The 18,140-nt window shown below is 42.6% G+C and overlaps 1 protein-coding gene across 2 annotated transcripts in view; it reads right to left on the bottom strand.

The window, feature by feature from the left end:
- Positions 1-1,290: 1,290 nt before the first annotated feature.
- The window catches only part of BLVRA (biliverdin reductase A), a 29,666-nt gene continuing 12,816 nt past the window's right edge, over positions 1,291-18,140 (bottom strand). For both annotated transcript variants that reach the window (XM_030943762.1, XM_030943763.1), the window contains 6 exons: positions 13,800-13,927; positions 12,078-12,197; positions 11,355-11,452; positions 9,842-9,949; positions 9,269-9,440; positions 1,291-4,507 (listed from right to left, as the gene is read on the bottom strand). In XM_030943762.1, coding sequence (XP_030799622.1) covers positions 4,234-4,507; positions 9,269-9,440; positions 9,842-9,949; positions 11,355-11,452; positions 12,078-12,197; positions 13,800-13,918 — 891 coding nt within the window. In that variant the 5' untranslated portion in view covers positions 13,919-13,927 and the 3' untranslated portion in view covers positions 1,291-4,233. The remainder of the gene's footprint in view (positions 4,508-9,268; positions 9,441-9,841; positions 9,950-11,354; positions 11,453-12,077; positions 12,198-13,799; positions 13,928-18,140) is intronic.

Below are 18,140 nucleotides of genomic sequence, written 5' to 3'. Positions count from 1 at the left end.
CATGCCTTGGGGAGCAGTAAGTGCTATTGCATGAATTACATCAGCAGAGAGTGCTGCCAGTTTCCCTTTGGTGCATCACTCACTGGCAAACTGGGAGGATGTCCAAGGCCCTGGATCATACTGCCCACCTGAAGGAGTCCAACATCTTGAATGACAGCTGAAAATAGATGTACAGTTTGGTCTTTATCACCGTGACCCCTCTGCAAACTGCTGGAGGAGCTGCAATCCCAACTCAGCCCTGCAGTTTTGCTCAGATGCCATTCTGCACCTGCTACTCATTTTTAAAAAACTGGTTTTGATGCAGTAGGACCATTTGAAAAGCAGTCCCACTGTGCACAGCTGCCAGCCCTTGCCTTCCCCTATCCTTGTCCGTCTGATCTGCTCAGGGGAAGGTTCCAGTGACATCGTCCTCATAAATAATCCCAGCTCAAGCAGCTCCTGTGGGGTCCCCTGGTACTCTCTGTCCTCCCCCTGATCCCACCTCCCATGCTCCTGTACTGTTCCTGATAACCCTAAGCAATAACAAAGGTAAGTCAGACCCTGTTCCCAGGACCCACAGAACAAGTTCTCAGGTTGATCCCAGAATGATACTCATCTCTCCATCTCAGCCAGAACTTCTTGCACAGCTTTCCAGCTCCTCATACCAATATCTGGTTTCTTTGCTTTTTGGAAATTTTCCATTCCCATGACCTCTAGCCCTCTGAGAAGGGCTTTGGACCAAACCACTTTTTCCAGGTCTCAGCATTCCACACCTCTCATCTGCCAGAGTCAATCTTCAGTCTCTGTCAGGAAAGGAACATCTCTCCTCCATGTGGGAGCATTGTGCATCATAGCACTTTCCAGGAAAACTCACAGCACCAGGCAGTTAACAAGGTTCCTGCAAAGGAATTCCTAGAGTGTTCCACAGGAGTAGGGTGATTTCCAGCAGATTGAGTAGAAAATCAGCTGTATCTAAAGAAAGGAATATAGTAACTGCTCATGTCACATCTTACACTTGCCTTTCCATACCTCTGTATCTCTAAAATTGCCTGAGTTCGGGAATTTTGTGGGAGAGCTCATGAGGTGAGGTAAGGTCACAAATCCTACCACACCTGCATTCAGAACTTTGAAACAGAAGGAGGCAGCTGAGGTCTTTGGGATATTATCACAGCCTGTAGACCCTGGCAGGATTTCACAGGCCTTGAGGAGTGAAAAGGGGAAAAAAACCAGTTGCAACAGAGCCACTTTCAGCACAGGCAATGGGAACTGCTAATGAAGGACAAACGGAACAAAAAAGAATGATTTCGAGCTCCAGTATTTTATTGGTGAGTTTACCATCTGGTTAAACAATACATACATTTGGAACTAGACATCCAGTAGCTCCCATATACAAACGACCACAGTACCTTGGCAAATTCACAGGGCAGAAGGAAAAGCCATTTAAATGATGCAGGCTCCCAGGAGCAGGACAGGCAGTAGTAGGTAAGCAGGTCAGCTGGAAGGAATGGGAGGGGAATGAAGGAGAGTGTGGGATATCCAAGCTCTAGGCATCTGCCTTCCCCAGCTCAAATTAACCAGCTGATTTCCCCAGGTGCTCTCTATAGGAGCAAGCTTCTCCAGAGGACAATTCACTGCACAATATTATACTGCTGCTCTACACAGCTCCCATGAATTTGTTTCCTAGGGAAATACTGCTCTCACCAGCAACTGCAGAGCATGCTCAGGGAGATGTGCTGACTAATTCTGATGCCTAGAGATGCATGAATCTCCTTTCCCTTTTCCCTCTCTCCCCAGCTACCCATTATGAGTTAGCACGTAAACAAGTGGCATTCACCCCATATTCACAGATCAGGAGTTCATCAAGGAACAAGAACTTTCATTGACTGTCATACCTAGCAGACACACACAGAAGATTCTAATTCATTCCAATCCCAGATGGACTGTTTGTGTTTTTCCAAAAATCCACTTTTCTCCCTCACAGAGCATCAGACCTGCCCATGCCATATCCAACACAGTAGCACCCTGTGAATGCTCAGTAAGGTATCCATTTGGGCGGACAAGCACAGCATCTGCCTGCAGAAATCTGCTGCCAACTCACACGGCTCTCAATCCACTGAAGGCAACACCAGAATTTTCACTGATTTTAACAGACAGGGTAGATTGAAACAAATGCCACATGCAGAATTCATTCACACATCAAGCTCCAGTCATTGCTAAGATCTGACTGATCTGGGAGAAAATTGTACAGATTTTTCTTTCTTGTTTCCAGCAGACTGAATTGTATCCAACTCCTGAATGAACATTTACCCAAAGGAAGACTTTTAATTGTCAATATTGACTGGCTGCAATTATGTATACATTCACAACAAATATGCTCCATTATTAAAAAATTGCCCAAATGATAAAATAGAAAAAAAAATACTATTTTGGTTTGAAAGAACAATTGCACAGACTGAAGTTGGCTTCTATATTAATACAGCAGCAGCAGATGCTGTAATTAGAAAGTAAAAGGCAACCAGAGGAATTGCTAATAGCATTGTGCAGTACTTAGGCTTCTAAAACTAAAATGCTTCTTTAGGGAATTGATAATACTTTCATATGTGATCCTGTGACTACAGTAAAAATACTAAAGACCCATTCCCACAGGTGTGATATGCTATAACCTGGACTGGTTTTGGCTGGGGTAGAGCTAATTTGATTCAGAGCAGCTAACAGGGGCTTGTGCTTTGGATTTTGCTGGATGTTGATAACAGAGGGATGTTCTAGTTATTGCTAAGCTGTGTTTGTACAGCCTCAAGGCCTTTCCTGCTTCTCACCCCATCCTATCAGCAAGTAGGCTGGGGGTGCACAAGAATTTGGGAGTGGGCACAGCCAGGACAGCTGACCACAAAGCAATATTCCATACCATAGGGCATATAAAGCTGGGGAAGGCGAATGAAGGGGGGACATTCAGAGTGATGGCACCTGTTTTCCCAGGTAGTTGTGGTCTGTGATGTAGCTCTGATTTCCTGGGAGTGGCTGAACACCTGCCTGCCCATCAGAAGCAATGAATGAATTCCCTCTTTTGCTCTGCTTGCACGTGCAGTTTTTGCTTTATCTGTTAAACTGTCATTATTCCAACTCACCTTTTTTTCCCCCTCACTATTACCTTTCTGATTTTCTCCCCCATCCCACTGAGGTACAATAAGCAAGCAGCTGCCTGGTGCTTAGTTGCCAGCTGGGGTTGAACCACGACATAAACACATGGATATATTTGTAAATTGCTTGTTTTCTACAATGCTATTCTAAATTTATCATTGTTCCCAATTAATTTCTCTGTTTCCAGGAGTGCATTAGTGATTTTCTTTCCTTAAATGCAAAATATTTATTATTTTTTGCTATGATCCACTCCCATACTGAATTAGAACACAAATGAAGGAGAATAATATGCTGCTTCCAGTACAAAACCAAAAATATTTAGGTTCAGTAGAGAGCAGGCAGGCAATGCATTAGTTCAAATGCATGTTTCTCATCTCTGCTGGGAAAAGATTTCTACATTGGCACAGGGCACCAGAGACACTGAATGAAATCAACATCTCTCTATCAAGAGACAAGATTCTTCTTCTATTCTGGTTTCACACAAATACAGATTTAATTTGACCACAGTTGACCTCTAGTGTGAAAACTAGCCACCCCAAAAAACCCCAAAAAGCACACAAACCACCCCCCTCCCAATACCTAATAGGCAAGACTACTAATTAGAGCAAACACACAGAACTATTCAGGGCAATTGGAAGAAAAGGTCAAGACTGTGGTGGCACAAGTTCTGTATTCCAACTAAAGAGGTGGAAAACGGAACTGGAACTTCATTCTCAAAAATAGTACATGAATACTATTGAGACATGTTCATTTCCAGACATATCTGGAATGGGGGGACGGACCCTGGGAGAGAGAATTATATATAGTATTTACAGTCCTGCAGGATCTACTGTCAGGGATATTCCCAGCTGAATCACAGGAAAGCTTGCTGTTGCTAGGTTCCTAACTACCTGAAAGGACAGGGATGCATCAGAGCAGGGGAATTGCTTTGCTCTGGTGCAAACCAGAAGGCACAGGGTATAGCCCAGACTCTCCTAGAACACCTGGAGAGCCCAGGAATCACAAGTAGTCAAAAAGAAGGTAATGAAATAGAAATAGCAACTGCTTGATGACAACAGTGAGTTCTAGCTCTACAGCTTTTCTGTCTGCCGTGTTCTTCCTTCCCTAAGAGCAGTCTCAGGAATAGATTTTCTCTGGCTCCTCACAGTACTGTTGGATCACCTCGGCAAGGTCAAGACACTGCAAAATTCGCCATTTTTCAGCAGCCAGCTCCTCCTTGGAGACCTGGCCCAGCAGTTTCTTGGCAAAGAGGTTCTGATCCTGCATGAAAAGGCCCACGGAAGACCTTGGGGCTTCAGGGAAGTTCTCCAGGCAACCACTTGTGAAACAGAAGTTGATTTTCTTTTCACGTCTCATCCCTGGTCCTCTTTCTTCAATCCAAGTCAAGGGTCTAGTGTGAAGGAGCAGAGAAAAAGTATTAATTAAGAAATTGAACCAACAATTCTAATTTGTTTGGGTAGTTTTCTCTGTATTTGCAGAAAATGCTCTAATAAATGCACCATTTTTGAATATCAATTATTGCATATTAAGGCAATGTGTCCTGACTAACATGCCTTGTGGTTATAGAGCTCAACAGTGGGTAATAGTCTTAACTCTGCCACTGTTTCATACCATAACTTTCAGCACACCATCTAAGCTCTGTTCAGCTTTGTTTTCCCTATGCATGAAGTGAAGCAAGCAACATCAACATCATAACATCAACATCATAAGGAAGAGGGAAGTTTTTGGGCTATTTGCTTGTGAACTTGGATGAAAAGTGCAGTTAAATGGTCCAAACATTTTGTACATAATTCAGTCACAGCTAAACTCAAAAGGCTCTCAATGTCTAGTTATTCCTCCAGCAAGAACAGATTTAAGTCACACAGGTACATAATGACAACCCAGGTGCTACTATGTGAGCTGAACCCCAGTGAACAAATTCACTGACACAGACATAAGTGTCCATACTCTCTGAACTTTTAAAATGTTTCATTCTCATCACTGGGAGCATTTTGCTGATCCTAAAAATTATACTTACACAGACTCTCAAGCAGGCCTTTTTTTAATCTTAAAGAGCAGAGCCCTGTCTTACACCAACACAATAGCACAGTCTCCAAAGCAAGTCTGATGGTATTGGCTATTGACTTGCATAGCTCACACCTTCCTTCCCAACTTCCCCTCTTAGCTGAGGGAAAGGAGCCATGGGACATGCTGTGCCACTTCAGGGGGTCTTGACAGACTCCTAGACCCAACACTGCAATGCCTTTGAGGAATGGCCCTCAACATCAGCCACAGTCACAATGCTCCCTCCCTGGTCTTTTGTCAACTGCCTGAGCCATACCATTGCCTTTCTGCAGCTCATTCATCAGCACTCACTACTGCCTGTGTTTAGAGGATGCACATTATTTTTCTTACTTGGTTATTGATGGCCCTTCCACAGTCCTTTATGGCCTACTTTAGTCTGCCACTCACAAATTATGAAGGCATCAATAGTCTGGAAGAATAAATTCTGTCTCCAAGTACTGCCCATTAAATCTTCAGTATCATTAGATCTGGAAAGAAAGTCCTTGTCAATCTGCCCTGAACACATTCTGCGGAGTGCTCAGCTTAATGTTCTGCACCTCTCATCTTTTATGCTCTTGGATTCAGTTTCTATATTTACATCATTGTATCAATTATTCTTTGCTCACCTGTACTTCCACATCTCCACCACTTCCCCTACAAATTAAGCATGGCCAGATGAACCTGATTGAAGAGAATGAAACAACTGGAGGGGGAAAAAATAGCCAAATCACAGCCTGCAAGAATGCACCAAAAAAAAATCTCAGAAGACTAATAAATGCAAAGGCACCACGTGTTTTAGGAAGTCCCAGGACTACATGTCACTGCAAGCCAGAAGGGTGTTTGGGGGGCGTATTGCTCAGTGTTTCCCGTGTTCCCATCCTACTTTTCCCTGAGCTAAAGGCCGTTGATCTGGGTCAGAGGCAGGCTGCTGAGCAAGCTGGGCTTTGCTCTGACTTGACAGAGCCGGTTTTATATTCCTATGATAATAAAGAGTCACAAAAGGTTCAGGCCACTGTTACTCAAAGCTGCTTTATCTCAGGTGGGTAGGCATGAAGAAACCACTGGGCAGGCACAGGTGAAGATTTCCATCATGTAATAGCAAAGAGCTCTTGATATGATCCAAAACAGGCCCTGTCAGTGCAGGATCACCTCCCTGGGGTGATCCAGAGCAGATGCACACCAGTGATCAGGCTCAAGTGTATGCCTTCTGCTCTACCTTGGGAAGCCACTGAACCAGAAGCACAAACATGCAGAGCGGGCAGAATTTATTCCAAGTGATTAAAATGACTGATTTAGATCAGTGAGGAGGAAAATGTTGGATTTACTAATAGATTTATCATCTTCTGCAATTGGATTTTCAGTCACATTCCCAAAGAGAGGTTGATTCTACTTGATTGGTAAGCAAAATGTATCAATTTTTAATTAACAACTTCTACTCTGAAAAAGCCTCTTGTTTTGTTATAAAGATAAGTATGTTGCAAGCCCACACATTATTTAAGCAATTTTGTGGCTTAAGAAACAGATTTGTATTTTATGTCAGAAAATTGTGAAGGGCTGTAGCTTTTTTCATAGACAATTTACCCACTTTCATTAAAGATGTGTATCAAAGTATTATCTAGCTACAGATACATTCAGTTATTTAGAAGTGTTAGGAGAGTTACTTACAAGCAACAAATCCAACGTTTTTGATATCTGAATAAAGCTGGGTTACATATGTTGGGTAGTTAAAGAAGAAGAAAATTTAATCAAGCACTAACAAACCACCTTTATACTGACTGCAAAGCAAACAGTCTGCAGCAAAGAAAACTCCCTGACTTTCTATGGCCATTTTGTCTTTCCAAAATGTGAACTAATAGCATTTTCTCAGCTACACTGAAAAAGACTTTTACTTTTCTAATTCCCTTTTCCTCAAATAATGAGTGAACCTCGCTGGACTGCAACAGCTCAACAAACCAATATGAAGACAACACTCTTTGTACTGCCAGAGGAATTGAGCTGGTTTCATGCTTGAAGGAATTCTGGGTCCACTCAGCTTAAAATTTTCTATGAATGTTCAATTTGAAGATATTTTATTAGACTCTGTAAGCTTAGCTCTCCATAAAAACATAACTTCAAATGTTTCTTGTCAGTATATGTTTAGGAAATGTCTTCAACTTCTTTTAAACATTTTCCTTTTAACTCTTTGAAAATGCCAGTATTTTTAATTTATTGTTAAATCAATGAGAGGCTCCCTTAGCTTGGATAAGAATTAGACAATTGGACCCTATCCCTAGTTAACATTAAAAGAAATGCTGCCCAAATCATTATCTCTCCAGCTTGCACTAAAAATTGATTTCTGACATTTACTGAATCCAAGCTTTGTAATCCTGGGACAGGAACTGCAGTCCCAAATCAGACATGCTGTCAGTAGAGGTTTGGCTCTTCCTGGATTGCTCAATGTTGCATCACAGAGAGGCTGTCAGCTCAGCTGTCTTGGACACACAACAGAGGCAGAGGTCATCTCTCAAATAGCTGGGTGCAGGCATTAACACACACCTCCAAAATCCACCCAGAGCCAGACAAGCAGCGAGGGTGGGCTGTGCACTGGAGACAGACTATACCCTTTACACAAATCCCTGCTTAATAAGCAGAACACAGGCTCCTGCATTCTGCACCTGCTGTATTTTCCAAGGCAGAAAATAGGATGAATTAATCCGATTTCTCAAGGTTACTGTATCGTGTCCTTCAAAAAAGGATGGGGTAGCTCTCATGAAAGGTACAGACCTTTCCCATCCTTCAGCAAAATAAAGGTTTGGAAAATTAGATCTGTAACACCACCACCAATACTGCTGGGCCATAACTTCACTTGACAGAGCGTGGGCCAAATTCTCTACTGCAGTAACTCCCCTGACGTCAGTGGGGGAAGGTCAGCAGGAAATATGGCCCCAGCACTGAACACAATACAGGAACGCTATGTAATTTTCCACCCACCCTAAATTATCCCAGGGGCATAAAACTGACTGTCCCTAAAGTTATTAAAACACTTATGGTGATAAAACACTGGTCCATACAAATAGTAGTGCCCAAGAGAAGAAAATATTGGTTAGTGCTGAGGAGCAGGGAAAAAAAAAGTAATCCAGAACCAGTTCTGTATCCAGCAAATATCATACATAGCAGCCAAGGACTACCCAGGAGACAGGACAGCCAGGGAAATATTTAAACCACCCGCTAGTTCCATCTGCTGGATTTAATTCAAAATCTCACCCTATCTAGATCTTCACAGCTACTTATGTTACTAGCAAATTGCTAAGAGGGTAAACAGAGCTTGTATACAGAGTTCTGTCCTCTCACAAGTGCATTTCAAAAGGAATTGGAAATGCTGTTTTATTTAAAGAGAGAGGAAGATTGCTAAGACAAGATGATAATCCCACAATAAACTGCAAGGGGGTTTGTAGAGTGGCTGATGAAGTGCTTAACCAGACCTGTGGAGAAGTTAAGAGTTTAAAGGAGCCCTGATTATTCACTCCCCAAATAGCTAGTCCTTCAGGCTACTACTTTAACTACATATGTATCTAAAATGCTGGGTTAGGTTTGGGCTTTTTAAGAGGTCTATCAGCATACCTGCAATCAAAAAAAAAATCAAAAAAACAAACAAGGGGTTCCATCACCACTGGATAATTTCTCTCTACCTTTTCATATCAGATAATTCTCAAATTGTATCTGGTTGCTTTAAACGGATGTTGTAAGTAACTTCAACTTATTTGAAAGGACATGAACTTTGCACAGATGGCCCAGAATGACCAAACCTGAGAGTTTCCACCACTCTCTGAACCAAGCTGAGTAGTCAAGCGACAGAATGAAATACTGGTGACTTACTTCATAGTTATAATATACCATTTTTTAGCAAAGCTATTAAAATATCCTAATTGATAGGAAGGATATTGTCACCGCATAATAAAAGGGAGATCAAACTCAGTATTATAAAATGCATCTTTAAAAGACATGTACACTTTCATGCCAGCCTCCACGCATTCTGTTTCCACAAGAGGAGAAGAGAATGCAGAACTCCTGCAGGCAGAGTCCTGCAGATGATGAGCCTGGCTCACGTGCTGCCACAGACACTACTCACTTCTTGTTTGCCGTCTGAAAGTGAACAGTCATTCTGGAATAATTCTTATCCTTCTGCTTCTCTCTGGTGGCAGAGGTAACAGTGAGGTCTCCAAAGAGGTCAATTAACCATGTCAGACGGGCAATTCCACTGAAAGCTGGGAATCCTGATTTGTTTTCATCAAGGACACTACCTGGTGGAATAGAAAGTCTTGAGGAACAGGAAATAGAATAATGTCTTCTGCATAGGAAAGGATGAAGAAAGTGCAGTGTTGCAGGTTTAAAGATCAGGGTGTAGAAAGGTCAGTGGATGGACTGAGTAGGAAAGTCAAACACATTTAATGTTGAAATGGATCAGTTGACAAGCTGTGGCAGAGAGGGCTGCACAAAGTACATATACAACAAACCCTTCAGGACATGTTGAGGACAGAAGGGGTGTATGTGGATTCAACAAGGGAATTATCCAGAACCAGTACCTGTGTCTCTATTCAGTTTATAGACACTCCTGTGTGAAAGGACTGAATGAAGTCTGGCAGCACTGCTATCCCTGGGGAGCAAATCCAGATGGACTTTTGATTTCTTCAGAGCTACTGACCTGTGAAATGCAATGTTCCCTTCACCAGGTCTTTCCCAGCCACCTCTTTTTTCAGCTGCTTGTACTCTTCAGTAAGAAGTTCAATATGCTCCACATGGAGTACTTTACCTGCCATTCAAATAACAAAACAAGACAAAAACCACAAAAAAAAAATCAAGACAGATTAAATAAAAGTTTTCCGTGTGAATCAAAGTCATGTCTAAATAGTAAAGGCTTCACTAGCCACCAGTGGGAACTCACACAGAAATATTCATGCACGGCTCACAAAGTGATGTCAGGAAGAAAATCAAACATGGAAACATGGGCCCTGAACTGAAGTATCAATTTGGGTTAAGGATTTTCAGGAAACAACAAATATAGAGACTGCAGGAACAGCAGCCACTACGTTTAAAAGAAACTCTGTAATGAAAGCCAGCACCCAGCTAAGGCTGAAACTTGAGTCTTCAGAGTAAAGGATGGATTAATTCTTGGCCTCTTTCCCCTCACATTTCCTGGTTCTGCATTTTTCCTCACACGGCAGTAGGAAAGAAAAAGGAAGGAGAAAAACAGCATAATGCTCAGACTCAGATTGGAACAATATGTTAAGGAATACCTCCCTCCAACTGCAATGAATTGGGCTACTTTGAAATAGAGGTTATCCAATACAAGTTAAATGTGTCCTTCATTCAGTATGTGTTTTTCTGGACGATTTCCAGGAGAATCATTGTAGGCTGCTGACAGTAACTGCTGCTGCTTCAAAAAAAGAGCAATAAATTCTGCTCAATGGGAAACCATTTGGTGAGGAACAAGGCAGTAACTGGTGTTGGTACAGGGAAACAGCAAAGCAGAAATCCTACACCTCCAGTGTTTTAGGACAAAAGTCATAAAGGAGATCTTTAAGAAGCAGTGGTATAAAAAGTGCAGCTTGTCCAAATGATTTGCACTCTGCTTCTGCCCAGCACTGCTCTTCCCCTTGTAGTCCCATTCATCCCCACTGGCCCCAGCTGAACCGCCAGCTTCTGACCCTTTGTACCACTGGGATGGGACAACACACTTTCTGGAAATAAGGAGATTTTCCTTATGGACAAGCTGTCTTTCAGACAGGAATGCCTTGCTGGCCTACAGTAGCATGAGCAGCTGTGTGTGGCCAGCACTTCACAAATGCTAGAAGCTGGGAGAGCTGTCTGCAGTTTCATTTCCAGGGAGAGAGAGGACAGAGAATTGCACAAGTTCAATAGCTGCACTCATCAAGTGCTTCACTATCACAGTGACAGAAGTTTTCCTCTTTAACTGCATTCTAAGTGTCACAAATAGAGGCTAGAGTTTTTGTGAAGGCAAAGATATCTTACTCCTAGCATTTACATTTGTGTGTTTGTTCCCCTGTTGGCACAAGTCCTAGACTGGCACATCTGAGACAGTCATACTCCCTTGCATGTGATGACCAAAAGTAGGCTGGAGACTTGCCTTTGAGTTAGTGCTTTTGGTGCTACCCAACAGGTAAAACTGCTTATGCTCTTGAGAACAAATGTGTTACCTTTCTGCTCAGCCATCTCCCAGAGCTCATGGGCTGCCTTAGCAGACAAAGCCATGGGGTACTCAACAAGGACATGTTTCCCAGCTTCTAAGAACATTCTGAAAGGGATAAAAGATCAGCCATTAAAAAGAATATTATCCTAATCCTCTCTCACCATGCAAACTGCTTCTCATTCCCACAGCCAGCTTCACACGGAGAGATGCACAACATGGAGTAACAGAAATAAATGGCAACTTTCCTAGGAAGGATGGTGTGGCGGCTACATCACACACTTAAACAGCAGGGGAGTGGGGTTTTAATTCTTCTTTTGCCACAGAATTCCCTCACTCCCCTACATCAAGTTGCTAAAATGCTACAGCATTAAGCACTGCAATTTCTGACTTACAGACATGTAAGCAGTTGGAGTGGGGCACTGGACTACCCTTCCACAATATAATCTGTGAGGAAAGGCTTTAAATCCTGTTTTAAGCTGCCTGTCCATCAAACACAGGCCTAGAGGTGCAGAAATGGAATTACTTGGGAAATTAATGCATGTTAAATCCCACTCTCTTCCAGGGCTTATTGGTGCTCTAGGGAACTCACTATCATTCACTTCAGGCTTTTAGTCTGGCAGTCTTTCCTCAGTGTTCATATCTTCTCCTGCAACAGCTTCACACAGCTCCTCTGTGCTTCTAAAATACAGGGGAAAGGGGGAAAAGAACAGGGGAAAACCCTCCAAAATACCTGATGGTTTCTTCATGGCTTTTGTTCTCCGTGCTGATGAAGGCCGCATGGATGTCTTTGTTTCTCAGAGCATCTTCCAGGCTAATTTGCTTAGCCTCATTAATATTGCCAAAACTTCTCCTGTACATTTAGCATAAATACAACCAGAGCATATGTCACAGTCCATTCTTCCCAACTACATGCTGTGTAGCAGTACTTAAAAATTGCTCCCATGGACCACTGTCTCACTGAGTTCAACCAGGGTATAACAACCAATTTCTTATCCAGGAAGAGCATGAGCACTTACAGACAAAAGTGGAATGGAGAAGAGAACCAAAAAAATGCCCCATTGTGCAGGAGGTGGTATCAGTCCAGAAACTGGCCTGCTATTGAACTGTCAAGTCCTTTTTGGTTTTGGTGTGTTGGTTTTTAATAAGCATTATAACCAAAGAGATGTAAAAGAGTGACTTGAAAGAGGACAGTGCTCCTATGGGAGAACTTCTCCCCACCATCCTGGACAATGTGGACAGAAGCACTGGAGATGGCACGGATGCACACAACTGCAAGTACAGACAAGCAGGAGAGGGACAAAGCAGATGTTTGGCTGTGATGGCTCACCTTGCAACGCACACAGCATGCCAGTGCTAAGGGGAAAGCTCTCTTGGGCAGTAGGCTGAGCACAGCTCCAGCTGAAAAAGAAAAACACAATCCCTCCAAAAGCCCTTTGCATTACTACTGGCTGGAGCAGGCACCTTGACAGTGTTAGGACAGGTGACAGAGGGCAGGAAAGCAGGCTAAAAGCAGGACTTGAAAGCAAAGACAGGCAGTGATTGTGTGTGATGGGGATGCAAGGAAGATTTCTGTGAATCACGCATTTTAACAGCACTGTTTCTCACAAAAAAACAGTGGTAGAAACCCTATCTTCAGTGCTCTTCAAGGTTACCTGTAGCACTGACAGAGCCATCAGAGAACCAAAAATGTATTTGGCAGGAAAATAAAGTGGGTGACTTGATCAGTCCCTTCTGTCTCAAACAGTGCTGCACAATTTAGATATAGCTGGAAAAATACATTCACAACCTGAGATCCATTAAAGGTATTGCCCAACTCTTTCAAACTTTTATGCTCCACTGTAATGGGTCAGACAGTCCAGCAGGAATGCTCAGAGGAAGGTCCACACTAAATTTCCACAGTTCCAAACTAGTGAGAAAAACTCTTGTTCTCTACGAAGCATAAGAGGGATAAAAAGCAACCTTACTGCATGTAGCAAATCATGGCATTTTCTTCAGATAATTACAGGTTCAATACCTGGTTTAAAAAAAATACTAGAATTTTTCTATGAAGTTGGAGTATTGGGGGCATTAAAACATGTTTTTGCAAAAGAACTTTTTAAAACTCTCTAAAACTTACTTTTTTAACATTTCTAGAACTGTCATGCAGACACGAGATCATTATTGCACTTATTGTCTGCACAACCTTAAATCTACAGGAAATTCCAGTCAGAGAATTTCCTGTTATCACACAGATTCTACAGCAAAAACATCTCTCAGTTTTTATTTTAGTAATTTCTGAAAGATCTCTCACTAGGGTAACCTATTTGTTCCCTCTTGCAAATCTTTCTGTGCTCACTTTTGAGCTGCCACTCAGAATGACAGGCATATTTGCACAGATTTTCCCTTCTTGGCTTGAAAAAGAAGAAAAAACATTGCAATATACATATTAGACGTGGTAAGATGAAATTCTAACCTGGATACAAATCCAATGAGTTTCAGGTGCTCAGAAGGGCTGGAAGGCATCGGATTCATCAAGTCTCGGATTCGTGCTAAGCCAGCAATTCCAACTCCAACCACCACTGTCCCAAACATTTTGCTAATCTGTCCAAAAGGAAAAAAAAAAAAGGCAACTTTTTTTTTCTTGTAACAGGGACAAGAGCAACTGGGAGGGAAGGTGTGAGAATGGATACTCTTGAACTCTGATTCCATAGCACCAAACCTTATTCAGGTGTCAGCAACCAACTAACAGGTGTGATGCTATAGGCTACTGAGCTCACTCATATCCCATTGAAATGGGATGCAGCAGTTCAGCCTGTCATAGGACTGGTCTTGAGATCTGTATTTAACAGCTATTAAATCACAGCTCCAGCGAAGTTCTTCCTTTCCATGAATAGAAGGCAGACTTCAAAAGTGAGACATTCTTCTATTTATATCGCCACTTCCAAGCTGGAAAGGAGCCAAAAGGTTCTGCAAACCCAGCAGAGCTTTATATAAACCCTTCTGACTTCCTGAGCGTCTGCAGCACGGTGCCACACACACAGTCCCAGTGCTCAGCAGCATGGCTGGAATACTTTGGGACAGGAAGCAGGGAGCATCATTGCGTTCCCCACGTAACCATCAGCACAGCCTACAATGCCAAGCTGTAACCAGCCACCGAATTTGATCAAGATGCTTGCTTGACATTTCCATGCCCAAAGAAAGCTATGCCATCTCTTTAATGACAAGCAGGCATCTCTTTAAGATTTACATCTCCCAAATGCAATTGCTGACACAACTGCATAATATGGAGGGTGAGACAGGTATTGCACTCACTGGCTGGGCTCTGGGCCTCTGGCAATAAATTCTTCTGTTGGTCTTATGATTTGCTGTTGATCTGCAGAAGCACTTGCCAACTGATGAAACCTTTCAAACCTGCACTGTTCCAGCACCCTGAGGACTACAAACACTTTGTAAATGAATTGAAGATTTACAGGAAAATGGCTTAAAATGAATCAGGTCAGATCAGACCCTCTTCATTTTTTGTTCCATCTCATGAAAGCATCCCTTCAATCTCTGTTTCTTGTTTCAGTCTTCTTCCTGCCACTGCCAATCCCTTCACTTGAGTGAACTCTTTAGATAGTTTACACTACTTGGCTGCAGCCCTTCACATCTTTCTGAGGTTGAGATGGGTAAATGGACAAGCCCACTTAACTCCTCCTGGTGCCTCTTGTCTGGCAGGATCACAGCGCAGCAACAAAGCCATAAGTGACTGTTTTGGCAGTGCAATAGGTTGACAGCTGCTGGCACAAAGGAAAAAAGATCCCCCCTCCAATCACATGCTGTGTCTGTATTTTGTTTTCCTTTAAGCTCCTGCCTACAGTGCTTGAATGCCACTCATTTTATATATGCCAAAAAGATACAAAGGTAAAACATAGAGCAGCATGTTTAGTGTAAGAAAATAAATTAGTGATATATCAAAGAGTTCTCTAGGGGAATTACAGTGAAATTTTATTACCAAGTATTTAAGGTATGGCATTATGACACTATTCACCAGGGAAGAGAAGTGTGTAGGGTTGAGGTGCAGGGGGGTGGGTATGGTAAAGGAGGACAATATAAACACAAAACTCATTTTCAGTACCACCCACAGGCAGAGTCCTGGCCTGGGCTCTCCACCACATTTGCTTTTCTCTGTGGCCAAAGAGAAAAAAGAGACAGACTTGCAGAATGACCTCAGCTGGAAGGAGCCCCAGAAGGTCACCCAATCCAAACCCCACTCAGCTGCACTCAGCATGGCTCTCCATGCTGACTTCTGACTGCCCCCATGGCTGGCAACCCTTTAACCTCCCATGCCCCTACCACAGTGTTTGACCACTGTCACAGCAAGAACTTTTTTTAGTATTTTAAGGCTCCAAACAACCATGATCATTGAGACTTTTAAAGGGGCTTATGGTTGTTCATGTACTCTGAGTTAGATGCACAGGAGAAATACCAAGATACTCTCAAGAGGTCAAAACAACAAAAACCATTTTACTGGCAACTTAAGAAAATCAGACAAATTTAGCAAGTTTAGTGCAACACTCAATCAACATGTAACACTTTTTAAAGCATTAACTTGGCTCATTCAACTTTCAAACTCAAAGACAGTTCAATTTTAAGTTACTCAAAAGTCCAATAAGAGGGAATTAGAAGAGAGCAAGAAAGAAAGAAAACAGAAAAGATATAGAAAAAACCAAACACTGCTACCAGCTCCTGGGCTCCAGCAGTGCACAGACACACATTCCAAGAGGCAGTACAGCCAAGATATCGGACTGCCTTGTGTTGGCCCTCAAATACCCCTTGGCTTTCCTGGGCCCTTCCCCCAGGTGGGACTTCTGCGCATTTGGCCACTCAGGAGCTGAGCTAGGGGCTCCAGAGGTGGGGTGGAGCATCACCTCTGCTGTGTCAGGGATTGGCAGCCAGTGCCAGACTGGGATACAGGCTCTAGGGTGGGGGTGTACAGGGCAGGGCACTGCCCCTTACTCCACACACATGCTGCCCATAACATCTCGAGACATCAATCTTTCCAGTCTCTCACAAGTCCAGCTTGAATAGAGTTGATCAGGAGCTTACTTTAAGTTCAGAAATTCTCAAGGTTAGTGGAATGTTAAGCTGTTAATATTTTCCCATTGCCTTCAGTGGGATTGGGAGTTGGAGCTGTACAGCAAACAAATTCCTATCATGTTGTTTCCAAGAACTACTTTTGTTTTTTTTTTTTTCCTTGCTGGTGAGCTGCTGCCCTCTGCTTCAACAAAGTGGAGAAAGTGAGGGAGCTGACTACCTTCTTCATGGAATAAAGAATGTCTCTCTCTGCAGATGCTCAGGTAGATGAACATTAATATTTTTGCCTCTCCTTTGAAAAAAGAATTTCCTAGTTTCTTCTGATCTCCTCAAAACAAACATTTAAGAGAAGCAAGATGATTTCAACCCAAGAACAAAACCTGTTACTGTGCAGCCTGTTGCCATAGCAACCAGCCATTTGGTCCAGGTCAAGGATTCAGTGGCTAATACACCAAAAGAAACAGCCATTAAATGTATGTTCTGGAACCTTTGCTTACACACGTAGCTAACAGAAAAAATGCTGTGTTTGCATCCCTGCTGCGGCTTTTTATTACCCTCATTTTGCTCACACACCAAAATCTGCAGCTGCTTGGGGAGAAAAGTAAATTAGGTGTTTTTCAGAACTGTTACAACCCAGGTAAGAGCAGAATAGAGAATTCTCATCTGAGAGCCCAGATGAATATATAAAAGTTTACTTCCTCTTTCAAACCTTTACAAGAAGATAACAGCCACAATAATCTTTCAAGTACAAAAACGATGAAGTAGGAAGCCCAAATCACAAACCGCACTGCATGCCTTTCACACCTTTTTCTTAAAATCAGTGAGTTAAAGCTTTAATAAAAAAGATTTCAGAGGCATTTTCAAGGCTTTTCAGAAACTTCGGTTCCTGTCATACTGGAAAAAAGTCATATTGTAAGTGATGCAACAGTATCCAAAAGCATTTTCTCCACCCTTTCCTAACTGGCTGTATGAAAGCAAAGAGAGCTGATGAGAAGATTAGGAGATGTCTTTCATGCTCACATGCTGGTTCTAAGGAATGCCTCCCACATCACAGCAGCACCTACCCTGGCCCCCTCTGAACTGGGGCAAGGGGGATGGTGGCTGCCACTGACTGCTAGAAGTTCTTCCCCACTGACAGCCAGCATAAATGGTTCTTCTTATCAAGGGAGATGAGCCCTGCATGACACACAAAAAGAGCTGAGAAAAGCAAAGTTGAAGAGGATAATTTATTCTACACCAATATATCATCGTACCATTGCCCCTCTGCTCTTTAGCTTTCTGTGCTTCTGCTGTGTATTTCCTGCATTAGCAATTAACAAAAAACCAAAAAAAACCCAAAAAAACCCAAAAAACCCCAAACTGACCCAAATATTCTTGCAAAATGTAGCAGCAAAACAGAATATTTAGCAGCAAAACAAACAATGGAGTAAGTCCAAAGAAATCCATCAAACAGCACCAGTGTTCCTCCTCAGTGCAATGACAAGTGCGACCCAACATCTCAAAACTGCAAACACTCACTGAGATAAGCCTGAGGGAAGTGAGGCTTACCTCTGTTTTGTGCAACATCACTAAGGCCATGCAGAACTTAGGAATTATCTCCCCTTCAAGAAAATTTCTCATGGCATGTCTAGACGTTACAGAATTGAGTACAAGCACCTTCTCCCGTGAGATATAAAGAATTTCAGTAAGCCTCCTGCATTTTCCCTGCAACTTACAAACTCTCATTCCCACAAACATG

Source organism: Camarhynchus parvulus, chromosome 2 (genome assembly GCF_901933205.1).
Source record: "Camarhynchus parvulus chromosome 2, STF_HiC, whole genome shotgun sequence".
Taxonomy (NCBI): Eukaryota; Metazoa; Chordata; class Aves; order Passeriformes; family Thraupidae; genus Camarhynchus; species Camarhynchus parvulus.
The sequence above is the reverse complement of the archived record's forward strand: the minus strand, read 5'-3'. Positions and strand labels throughout refer to the sequence as shown.